The sequence below is a fragment of the Phaethon aethereus genome (assembly GCF_964289735.1).
Source record: "Phaethon aethereus genome assembly, chromosome: 2".
In the NCBI taxonomy this organism is placed as follows: Eukaryota; Metazoa; Chordata; class Aves; order Phaethontiformes; family Phaethontidae; genus Phaethon; species Phaethon aethereus.
In genome coordinates, this window is record NC_138582.1 from 156,642,071 (window position 1) to 156,654,762 (window position 12,692).

Sequence of the window (12,692 nt, forward strand, 5' to 3'; positions counted from 1 at the left end):
GGTCTGCAGTCAGCCTCAATGTAAATTAAGAGGCATCAGATGTCTGTTGAAAGAGGTTTTAACACAGATTTCCACTCCTCCCACCAGTGAAATACAGATTGACTAAAATGGGTCTTCAGTGTCACTGTGCTTGATATAACAAAGCAGAATTTTCTTCACCATGAATTAGGGAATCTTCATTTAGTAAAAATAAATTGTTATATTAAACGTATGGATAAAGCATTATTAACACTGGTTACAAAGGATGCACCATTCAACAACTGAAAGCAAATAAATAGTTCCTGGCTTCAGAAATACCATCTGAGAGGGGCATCATATCACTTCATGACTACGTAGTTGTCAAAATTTTAATTCAAGAAGGAGAAATAAAATTATAATATTAAAATCCTTAATGCCTTATAAACACAGCTTTTTGTCTGACCAAGCGCATGTCCAAGGCACCTCAGTGAGCCAAATTACCTCACTCTTTCTGTTTACCTACACAGGACTGGTCACCCAAGTCAGGCACGCAATCACTTAAAAAAACCCCAGCCATTAAGCAACTCCAGAGCTACCCTAAACAGCAGTAAAAGCGTAGAAACTGATGGAACTTGCAACTACACACAAGGTCTGTAGTATATTTCAAAATTTATGTTTATTCATAAACAGAAAGATCCTTTAGAAATTAAATAGTGTAAAAATTTTAAATCAAAACTTAAAAAGTCCCAAGCCCTGTAACTACCAGGTCTTTGTTTAAAAGTAATAAAGATATTCAGAAATAAAGTCCCTCAAAGTGAAAAAAAAAATTATTTCCATTTCATTCAAGTAAAGCACCAAGGACATTAAGTGAAGTCACTCCTCTGAACAACAGAAACCCAGAAGCTTAGTCTTCCTGGCAGATAAGCAAGAACTGTTTTGGGTCCCATGCAAAGTAACATAGTTTTTCTGGCCTCAGCAAATCCTTGCGTAAGTCTGGGTCCTTATGTTTACTGACAGCACAGAAAGAATAAGCAATCAGCATCAGGGGGAGAAAAAGGCAAAAGGCATCCTATGGGACCTGGAGAATTATCCTAACTACTCCCCAGTCCCATTGATAAAAAGGGTTGCTGAAACAGAAAATATTACCACCCTCAGGTTACAGTGAACTAACTATTTTCAAAGTCTTTTTCTACACATGCAAACCACAAATATGTAGCTACAATAGAAAAAGCTGATAGGACATCATCATCAGGTAAGAAGCTACATTAAAAAAAAACATAATAAAATTCAGTGAAAGTCCCCAGACTTTTCAAAGTAAAAAAGTGTAATACCCCCACATTGTGTAAAAGCAAAAAATAATCAAGCACTCACTTTTTTATTTCTCGGAGGAGCATCCGAATAAGGATGGCCTGCAGTGGCTCAATCATTAATTTTCTCCACATATCAAGAGCTAGCTGTCAGGACACAACACAAGTTTACATCAATAAAAAATACAAAAAAAATCCCCCAAAGAAAACCAAAGATAATGCAATTCCCCACTCAGGATTTTAAAAATTAAATTGTTAGATACCCTCTTCTTTCTTCTTTTTAAATTCTTTTGTTTGCCTCACATGCACACAATTTGTCAATATATTAATATATTATTTACTATTTTTTCTTCTAGAATATCTGACTGCATTTGGATGAAGATCACACAGGTCAGTACACTAGCAGTATCAGACATAAAACTTCTAGTGAGGCGGTGTCTGAATGCATGCTTCCCAGTCTGCATGCTTCCTACACATCTAACAGGACTGATTTATTCCTTGGTTCCTCTCTATCAAGGATTCTCAAATGCATAAGAACTCTAAGCAAGTTGGTTACAAGGGCAAGTTTTGAGTATACATTTTAACAACACAGCTGCACAGTAATAGGTAAGTAACATGCCTTTCTACCTGAAGTGTTTGAAAGTGTGCAGACACTGGTATTTTTAAAAATGGTAGCAAAATAAGCCTCAGTTGACAAAAGGAAATGTCTCTTGGTCAGTTTGTCAGAGGAACCCTTATATCCAACACACAGAGAGCATCTCCAAACTAAGATGCATACAGCTTAAGCAAAGTCACTGGCAAACTAATATTTGACTTAAATGGAATTCAGATCATCTTCATATTAAGGATAGGTCACCCTGTTCCTAATATATAATTAGAGGAATCAGTCAAATGGATGCAAATATCTCAAACTCTTGTGGATGAAGTAATTGCTCCCAAAACACATAACTTTTAAAAACACAGATGCAATTGTTCAAGGGAGCTTTTATACGTAATTAAAAATCAGATTTAAAGCCCAAAGGGGATAATGTGACCCCTTATATGGGGGGAATATCCACACACATTTGAGACCTCTAAAAGCAGCTGCCAGTGAGTAGTAGATCAGGAAAAAATGAAATGCTCAAAATCAGTGAGGACAGAGGGATTATTGCTGCTAAGAAAGCTCTGACACAACTAGCAGGTCCTCAGCTATAAAAATCAAAATATTGATCAGGTATGTCTTAACTGAAAGTAGGCATCTAGCTATTAACTTTGTGAAATAGATCTTCCTTTTAAAGAGCAGACAAATGAACTTGCTCTTTCTGTCAAAGCTATCCAGCTACCCATGCTGTAATATGAGGTACAGAAGTCCGGGAGGTAAAGCTGGTCCAACTGCATCATAAGCAGGTTCAAAGAAGAGGTAAAAATTTGCTTATAATTCAAAAGCCAGATAACATTTTGAAATCAAAGTTGCCTTAAAAGTGATTTTCACTGTCTTGCCTTATGAAGAGTAGTAGTCAAACAGTTAGAGGAAAACAGTTTCCTTAAGACATCAGAAATTCATCCAGCAGAGAATGCTGAAAGAAGTTAGTTTGGGGTGGAGGCGGGGAGGACTGACATGTTTTGTGACTATGAGGTGAAAGGGATGACCTCAGGTAACTCTGTTATGCAACGTGGTCTCTGAAATACAGACTCTAATATGGTCCCTCTCACATGTGATCTACCAATCTGAAACAGCTTCAGGCTGCCTGTTGGAATTTGCTTGTCAAGTGAACTACAGACAGGTCAATCCAGCAACTATTAGTTCAAGAGACTTTTTTTCTCCTTGAAGAGCAGGACTGATCTTACTTTTCATCTAGACTGACAGTACAGAACATGGCAGTTCCTTCCATTTTCCAGAATCTGTTGCCCCACAATGGGGAAAAAAACAGCAGGCACATCTTAACTACCTTCTGTCTCAGGGCTCCCCTAGAGTCACTGAAATCTCAGAAGTCTGAAATCCGTGATTGGAACTCAACTCAGAAAAGTAGTATCCTTTACCATGCATTCATAACATATGGACACCAAAAAAAAAAAAAAAAATCAAATCTCTTGCAAGCACTGGCAGACTACTTTGATCAACTGATCTCATCCTGTATTTTTCCTAGTACAACAATTACTGAATGTCTGGAATTCTCATCGGGATGATAAACTGTTTGAAACCATGCCCATACACATAACATATGCACCTCCAGTCTCTTGTATGTACCTACTGTTACACACCCCAGAAGAACTAAGCAAGCACGTACTCGTTTAAGATTATTGAAAGCCTCCCAAAGTTTCATTAGCAGACAGGAATGACGCTGAGACAGAAACTTCAGTACACAGAGTACCGTTCTGCTTCTACAAATTCTAAATACTGGGCATTGTTTCTGTAACTTCATGCTGAGACCGAAGAGAACTATATATAAAATAAATGTATTTGCTCTTAGGTAGATAAAGGACAGCTCATCTCAGTCATCCAGAAGGGACAAATGGTAATTCCTTCCATTCTAAAATGATGAACAACTGAGATGAAGACTTTTGTGAAAGCCACTAGTGCAATCCAAAGAATAAATGACAGAACCCTAGACAGGAACCATAACAGAGAAAATAGTTTCAAACCAAAGGCTTTGATAAATTCATTGAACACCTTGCAGGTCAAAAAATGTGAACTAATTTCATTTCTGCAGCAACGAATTTCCCAAAAACAGTGCTACAATTTAATGCACTTAAAACTACTTGAGTGTAGGACCCAAGCCTCCATTCCTTTTGAGGGCAAAAGAGTAACTGCCATAAACATAATCCTACACCAGTAATGAACAGAGATTAACTTTACTGCCTCCAGGTCCAAAATTTACCTCCCGCTACTACAGACCACAAAAGCATTATTTGGTAAGAAGAAATGGAAGGAGTCTTGGGGATTGAGATAATGAAACACTCATTAGTAGAATTCCAGACATCATCATCCAGAACATCTTTGCCAAAAAACAAAGGTTGCCAGCTACAGTTTAAGAAACTTGACCCTCCCCATGACCTTGCTAGGGATGCAACATCCTATGAACAACTGCTGGGAAGCTTGAAGAAAAGCATGCGTCATTGTCCTGCCACTCCATCTATGATTCCATAAACACAAGGAAAACTTAATACTCAAAAAAAGCTGAATTGTCAGGTATCCTGTTTGTTTTCCTCTGGTAAATACACCCTAGGGCAGAAAGCTATGGACAAAAGTTGCCACTACCACCCTTTGGGTGATACCTCAGAACGGAGTAGCACACTGAAATGGGGGGAGAACCCATTAATACATCAGCATCACCCAGCCCCAGGAAAAAGCCCAGAACTATTCCCAGCCCCAAAGCAGCTAAATTAACAGTCATTCACACAGAGCTAAGGACTACTGCCGACACTCATGGGAACAGTGTTCCTCAGTCTGAGGAAATAAGGAATAACATTTACGCCATTTTGAAGACACCACAAACAGTGCAGCAATATGCACTTCCAAACTCTGATAAGCCTTTAAAGATGCCACTGATTAGCAAGCCTTGCAGATAGCACAGCACAAGAGAAGAATTTCCTTTCTTGAATTAAAGTATCTTGTGTTTCTGGTGCTTTTTTCAGCCCACCACCAACCTGTCAGAGAATCAGCAATTTCAACTGGCAGTGCTGTCTTCATGAGCCATATCAGAAGCACAGAAGATGCTTCCTCCTGCATCACAATCTCTCCTTACTCCTAACTAAAGGCAGCACAGATCTCCTACTTAAAACAATTAAATCCAAGAGCTAGAACAGTAACAACTAATAGGTCAAGTTCTGATATTAAGGAAAAACAAAAAGTGTTTTCTCTAGCTTTCCAAACCAAAAGAGAAGAACTGTTTGCTTCCCTTTTAGAGAAAAAGGCAAATGTAAAAAGCAAATGAAAAAACAATATGCCACAACAGTTGATGACAGAATAAAATTAATTCTCCAGCCATCAGTGTGTATACATACAGACACAATGCAAACAGAAGTGTGGCCAGCTGGTCGAGGGAGGGGATTCTGCCCCTCTACTCCACTCTGGGGAGACCCCACCTGGAGGCCTGCATCCAGCTCTGGAGCCCTCGGCACAGGAAAGACATGGACCTGTTGCAGCGGCTCCAGAGAAGGGCCACCAAAATGATCAGAGGGATGGAACACCTCTCCTATGGGGACAGGCTGAGAGAGTTGGGATTGTTCAGCCTGGAGAAGAAAAGGCTCCGGGGAGTCCTTCTTGCAGCCTTCCAGTACTTAAGGGGGCTTATAAGAAAGATGGAGACAGACTTTTTAGCAGGGCCTGTTGCGATAGGACAAGGGGTAATGGTTTTAAATTAAATTAAAACAGGGTAGATTCAGACTAGATCCAAGGAAGAAATTTTTTAGGATGAGGGTGGTGAAACCCTGGCACAGGTTGCCCAGAACGGTGGTAGATGCTCCATCTCTGGAAACATTCCAGGTCAGGTTGGACGGAGCTCTGAGCAACCTGATCTAGTTGAAGATGTCCCTGCTCATTGCAGGGAGCTTGGACTAGATGGCCTTTAAAGGTCCCTTCCAACCCAAACTATTCTATGATTATATAGACAAACATTCAAATGAAAAGTTTCTATACAGTTGTATTCAGGATTGTGTTTTTGTTCTGATTCAGACTGAAAAGTTGTTTTCAAAATCTTCTTACAGACACACTAAAAGACTTTGTTTTGAAAAATTTCAAAGAATTTTTTTAACTGTAGAACTGTCTTTCACTTTCTTATATTTCATATAGTAGGTATGAAGTGACAGAAACAATGTACACTTCCCTTCTGCATAGCTGAAGCACACAGAGTGGTATCTCAGAACATAGTCCTACTGCTGACCATTTTTTTATTTTATAGGTATTTAAAAATGAGTCACAGCCTTTCCAATTTACATTAGTAACTGTGTTAACACCCTTGTGTTTGCCCCAAATTACTTAAAAAAAAGAAAAGATAAGACCTCCCTACATGATACTTTTGTGTACAGAATGTTAACTTTTTCCCAAAATCTGAGTTGCTATGAAAGAAGCACAAAACAGCTTGCATCAGAAAATAAGATCAGGAAAAAAGTATCGTAGAAGACTAATCTCAAAAAAAAAGGTGTTATACTTTCTGGCATCAATAAATAGAAGCCTAAAAGTAGTATTTCAAGGGTTCAAAAACCAAAATACTGCTTCTTCAAAATATTTCTAGATAGTAGCGTCACTCAATAAACGAAAGTTTTTTTGCAAAGTGGTATCTACTATCATGTTTTAAACTGAAGTTCTCCAATAGTTTTCATATTTACTTATTTTTTTCCCTAGGTGACCGTATTTTTCTACATCAAAACTGCAATCTCATTTTACAAAGGGTTCACTGCTTACATCTTCTACTGTATTTAACTATTCAGATCCTGTGACACAGAAAAGTAAAAATTTAAAAGGACAAAGCTGAACTTGTAGCGCTTCTGAATATAGTTTATATCCACTCCCCGTTTCAGAGATACCTACCTCTCCTATTTCCATCAATGGTTCGTTCATATCCACTCCTCCATAACCATACTGAAGATCAGCTTCAGTCAATTTGTTCTTCTTAATAAACTGTGTGTTGAGGTACCTATAGAAATAAAGATATTCTAATCAAAACAGGCAAAAGTTAAGCTATTCTTTTTAAGTAAATCTGGAATTCTGGAATGTCTTCTACATGACAAGAGATATCCTCTTTCAACCAATACCATTGCTACCTGTAGGAAATTCTTAAAATACAAATTACTTCAATTTAAAAGATCTCGCATCATATTAAAACAGTACAGTGTTATTAATTAAACAGTAGCCTGATATATCACTGCCAGCACTTTCTTGGTGTGCAATATACTCGTGTAAGAATCCAACTTTTCAACATACACTGCCATATTACTTCTATGCAAAATAACTGCTAAATTCTGAGCAGTTGACTAGTATTAGAGTGATAATTTATTTATTTTTAATTAAAATATGTTCCTGAGTATCAGATATTTTTAAGTAAAATGTATTTTCTTCTCTGTGTACTGTTTCTTATTTTGCATTTCTCTCACACTAAAACACAAAGATAGTGTCAATTTTTATAGGGCCAATTTTTGTCAGTTATGGTAAGGCCACGGTAACAAGTAAACATCTGTATTAAAATTTTTTACAGATAAAAGAATAATTTGCAGAAATTATTTTAATTAACAGTTATAAAGAAGAAATGTTATAAACACTTTTTCCTATTTTAGTATTTATTACTGTACGCATAGCTTTTATAAAGAACAGAAGATGATTTCTGTGCAAGACCTGATAAAATGTCCCTCAATTCTCAGTATTCCCTTAAAAGAAATGCAAAAACATTTTTAAGCTGAACCATTGCCCTTCTCTTTCAGAGATAACTGGGAAAAAATTTCTAGCATCTTTCATAACCATGCTTATAATAATTGTTATGTGCTTACATTAGGTAATTGAGAAATTTTTTTTTTAAATTCCAATCCAACCAGCAGTTTTGAGGCACTCCGTTTCAGACACTGAAGTGCTTTAAGAGATTCATGCTTCAGAGGCTGCGCTGGACTAGTGATCTCTGAACACTTTGAGCAGGAAGGCAAACGACAAGCAAAGGAGAAAATGAAAAACACACTATGGAAACGTGTGAACTTGAAAGAATTTAGGACACCACAGAGTCCAAAGAAGGAAGACTTGTGATAGTGCAATGGTGACAAACTGGAACACAGTGGCCTAACCTACTTCCAGGCTACAGAGTCTTACAGAGTACTGCAAATTGCTCTACTACCATCAATAACCATCATAAATTATAAGTGCAGATCAGTGTAGAAGGCTACAGGCCCTCCATTTCATCTAAGACTTGTGTGGACATCCAGAAGAGTCGGAACACAAGCCTTAAGCAGGCATGCTCCTTGATGATATTTCCCACCCACCATGTGAACTGAGGCAGCAGCTGCCATTCTGCTTTTTCCTGTTAAGCTTGCTAAAAAGGAAAGCCTTATGCTCTCCTCATTCACACCCTCTCTCTTCCATCAGTATATGCCTTCTCAACAAATCCAGATCGGGCAACTGATCCATCTTCAAACTAAGGTAGCCACAAGTAAATAAACAAGTTTAACCTAGATCAGGTACCCCTGCAAAGACCCACCTGAAGCAAGCAAAAACCAGGTGGCAAAAAGCGGGCAGGCAGAACTCCCTGGGGCAACAGTTTCACCACGCTCTGCCTCAAAACCAAAGCCGAATTTGCCCCCACTTCCTCTCCCCTTCCCCTACTTCTACCATCAACTTCCAGAACCAAGCGCAAGCACAAGCAAATAACCGCAAAAGATGTGCAAACAGTATAATCTCAAATCAACTTCTCCACTGAAGTCATAAACCATTTTTCACCTTGACTAACTACTTCAAATAGTTCATCTGTATTTCTTACTTTTAGAAGACAATCCATAAGGTTCATCTGTAATTCACTCTGGAGACAAGGATTGGGCATGAATTGATAATACCAGAAATTACCCACAGACTCTTGCTACTATTGAGATAAAACTTGCAGGTGAAAATTTTAAATAACTGATCACACACCCTCAAGCCCAATTACTCGAGAGTGCACCTGTGCAGGCTTATGCCATTTTCCTCATCAGACACAATGAGGAGATTCAGGTTTGTTTCCTTTCATGGCATTAGCAAAGCAATATACCTTTTGGTACCCAAACCTCAAAACACACCTACCAAGCTTCCACTCCACAAAGAGGTTAAAAAGTTTGCAATTTAGAAGAGTGTTACAAGATTAATTCAAAACAAATACCTACTTTACAGTGGGATACTGAAAGACAGTGTTCCGTCTAAATTAACAATATCAGGAAAATGTCTGCTACATTAATATTTTTGTGGGCCATTTTTTCAGATATAAACAACTTGGTAATTCCGCAAAATAAAAGGATAAGTTCTCTTACAAGGAATTTAGCAAAAAAAAAAAAAATTAGCAAAAACTAATTTAAGAATTAGAAGGGTATCTAATTATTGGGACAGGTTACCTGGTAACTTTTATGTATTTGGTACTTTTAGATCAACCAAGGACAACACTCTAACTACAGATTACTATTCTAAACACAGTGACCACATTCCCAAAGCAATGTTTCCACACCTCAATAGCCCACAGTGTCCTTGGGGGGACAGACTTTGCAAAGCCTTGTCAGAAGGATTAGATGTATATTTTTTTTTCTTTCAATGTTTTATTTGGTTTTAGTAGTTTGAATTACGTACTTCTGGATAAGAAACAAATATTAGTGTTGGCAAAACAGACATTGTGAAATTCAGCTTGAATGTAACAAACCTAAGAGCATACCTGCCTCAAGCCAGCTCCTGGTTATTTTCTTACTTTCTCCATGATAAACCCGAAAGAATTTACCTCCTTTAAGTCTTTGTCCATCCATGATATGACACCACAAAACAACACACGTGATTATGTATGTTTCTAGAAGTACCATACTTTTAAGCAAAAAAGGGTAGATGCCTTTTATTCAGATTTTTTTCCTCCTCTGAAAGTTCTCCAAAGATAAAGAAGAAACTTTTAAGTATACGCTTTCTTCCCCGTGCCTCTCCACCCACAGTCAGACTGCTATACTGCTCCCCAAAATGGCATGAGAGTAGCAGAACAGTATGCAGTTCTGCTAGAACTGTATAAACTTGACCAAGTGCTGAGGAAACTTCGTTCAGAAATTTGCACCTGCTAACTATTTTCACTGGTCACTGCAAGTGCTCATGGCCAGAGAAATGGATAAAGATCCTATGTGGCAATATCATTCACTCTTCAGATGTATAGGAAGCACTTAAAAAACACTAAAAAAATGAATTAGCTAGGACTAATTATTACAGTTAGTTTTTAGAAGCATTAAGGTTGTTTTTCAAGATTTTCTTCAACGTACCACTTAATTAAATTGCTTTGCAAGCTACAGAATGCGTATGCAACCACATGACAAAGGCACAAATGAGTAAATTACTGTATAATAGGAATTCGCAATTGTATTAATGGTTTCAGTAATTTCCATGTGCATTCAAATGGTCAGTGGCCAAATCTATCCAGGGACCAGTTATGAACAGTGTTCTTCATGGGTGGCTACTAAGGTAGCAGTTTGCCTTGCAGAGCCGACAGTGAACCAACCACCTCCTCAGCTGCATTAGGAAGAACGTATCAGCAAGTCAAGGGAGGTGACTGTTCCCTCAGCACTTGTGAGGACATACTTGGAATATTACAACCAGTTTTGAGTACCCAAATACAACAAATCTGGACAAATGGAAGAGCACAGAGAAAGCTCACTGAAATAGCTAGGGTGCACAGCATGAGACATACATAAGATGAAGATAAACTCTTCTCAGAGGAGCAGACAAGAAGCAATGGACACAAGTTGCAGTATGACAAATTCAAAACAGACATACAGGAAAGTTTTTTAGAATGAGAGTAATCATGCACTAACATAGGCTGCTCATAAAGGCAGCAAAATCTCTGACCTCAGAGGAGCTCAGAATTTGACTCAACAAAACCTTATTTAGGACCAGAAGCACTCAAGCGCTCAGAAAAACTGTCACACAAAGCAGAAGCAGTGAGATTCATACACATTAAACAGGTTTTTTTTCTTCCCCCTCTATCAACTCTCCAGTTAAGTCAGTGACACATTATGGAACTAAAGTTTGCAAGCCCAGGATGCACTCCACCATGTTTGTTCCCAGTCTGCTAGCAGTAATTTAGTAGATTCTACAAGATCACACATACATCTTCTAACATAATAGTAAAGGTTTTGAAATCCTTTGTCAATCCTCATATCATACCATCAACAAAGTACAATATTAACCGTGCCTCGTAAGTTATATTGACCTGCAGGGTATCACATGCATAATAGACACTAGAACATTCAACCTACAGTCAGAGTGGAATTAAAATCCAAATCCTAGTAAATCCAAAGCCATCTCAATATAGTTAGAATTCTAGCAGCTCATGAATGGATGAGCTTTATATGCTTAAGCTATCACTAGTAGCAATGAAACATACTTGCAATTCAGGAAACAGTAGAAGTACAAAAACATCAGGGGTTAGTTCCGGTTTTATTTGTAGACTTGGCTGTAATCCACTGAAAATGCTGTAAAATCAATTGCCTGTATGCAGGCTATTAGTTTCTGAAGTTTTCAGAAAAGAAACAAGGACAAATTTTCACTCCTTCTCCAGTCCCTGCAGTTCAAACATTCACATGAAAGAGAGAACCCAAAGAGCATATAGCCTTGATTGAGAGCTGTGTTTTTGCCAGGTGCATGGCTAAACTTTGAAACAAACCATGCTCGTTCAACTGGACACGCCAGTACAATGCCTTCCTTGCAGAAGGACACCTAAGATTATGAGCTACTTCACTGTAGGGTTGATTAGCACCAACATATTTGGCACTGCAACATCAGAAACAACAGAGATAGGATATATTAGTAATGAATAATAGGAATAATCTTCAATAATGACTTCAGTGGTAAGGGGCAGTGCACAAAAAAACGTGTTGGAGCATTATTCCTTTTTTCTCATGTTCTGCTACTATGTTCTCTCCAAAACTGACCTGGGGCATATTCAGCTATTGCTCTCTTTAAACAACATTCTTAGACTTTAGCTGCAGATCACTGTAATAATTTCAGAAGTTTAACAACTCATTTGCGAAGCTTACCTGTATAAGCAGTCCATATAGTCTGCCCCTTTGCTATACTCTTCCCAGTATCTGTGATACATAACCAGTACTTGTTCTTCAGCTTCCAGAACTCTCTGTGAAGACAGACACACACACGCCACTAAAATTAGTATGAACATAGCATACATACGTAGAAAGTTATAACACAATTATCATTTCGGAATAACAATCACAGATTCAAAATTAAGACCACACCTAAGCTTTAACCAGTCAAAAAAAAAAAAAACCAACCTAAAGAAACCAACAACATTGCAATGACCAGAAAACTAACAAATATTTGTACTACAAAGTTTGGTAGGCCAGCTACACCACCTGAAGTTGTTTTATTTTGCATGTAAGAAGAACAACCTTTACAATGTATTATTTCCTATTTGTCTTTACAGAAGTACTTGCTTGAATAAGCATAGTTCATATTCTCATATCATACTGGTGGGATAACTAGCATAACTATTCCCTCAGTGAGACAGATCAGTTTTAAATTCATGCAGCCATGTGCACACTGGAAGAGTTGCCTAACTATAACCCCTTAAAATGCCTTACTGGTTAGACAAGTCCTTGTACTTACCAAGAATTCTGGAATAAAACAAGTTTAACAAAGCGCAGATGTGTGCAAACGTAAACACATCCTAAGTGCCATAAATATAGGCCCAAATCTTCTAGAGTTTAAGCAAAACATCATCTAAGTTGCTGATGTACTGAACTTCT

At 37.9% G+C, this 12,692-nt stretch overlaps 1 protein-coding gene across 3 annotated transcripts in view; it reads right to left on the reverse strand.

The window, feature by feature from the left end:
* CUL2 (cullin 2) overlaps window positions 1-12,692 on the reverse strand; it is a gene marked incomplete at its 5' end in the record, with an annotated part of 49,269 nt that overhangs the window by 28,519 nt on the left and 8,058 nt on the right. For 2 of the 3 annotated variants that reach the window (XM_082014619.1, XM_082014618.1), the window contains 3 exons: window positions 1,330-1,412; window positions 6,775-6,880; window positions 11,967-12,061. In XM_082014619.1, coding sequence (XP_081870745.1) covers window positions 1,330-1,412; window positions 6,775-6,880; window positions 11,967-12,061 — 284 coding nt within the window. The remainder of the gene's footprint in view (window positions 1-1,329; window positions 1,413-6,774; window positions 6,881-11,966; window positions 12,062-12,692) is intronic. The other variant, XM_082014620.1, reaches the window with a different exon arrangement.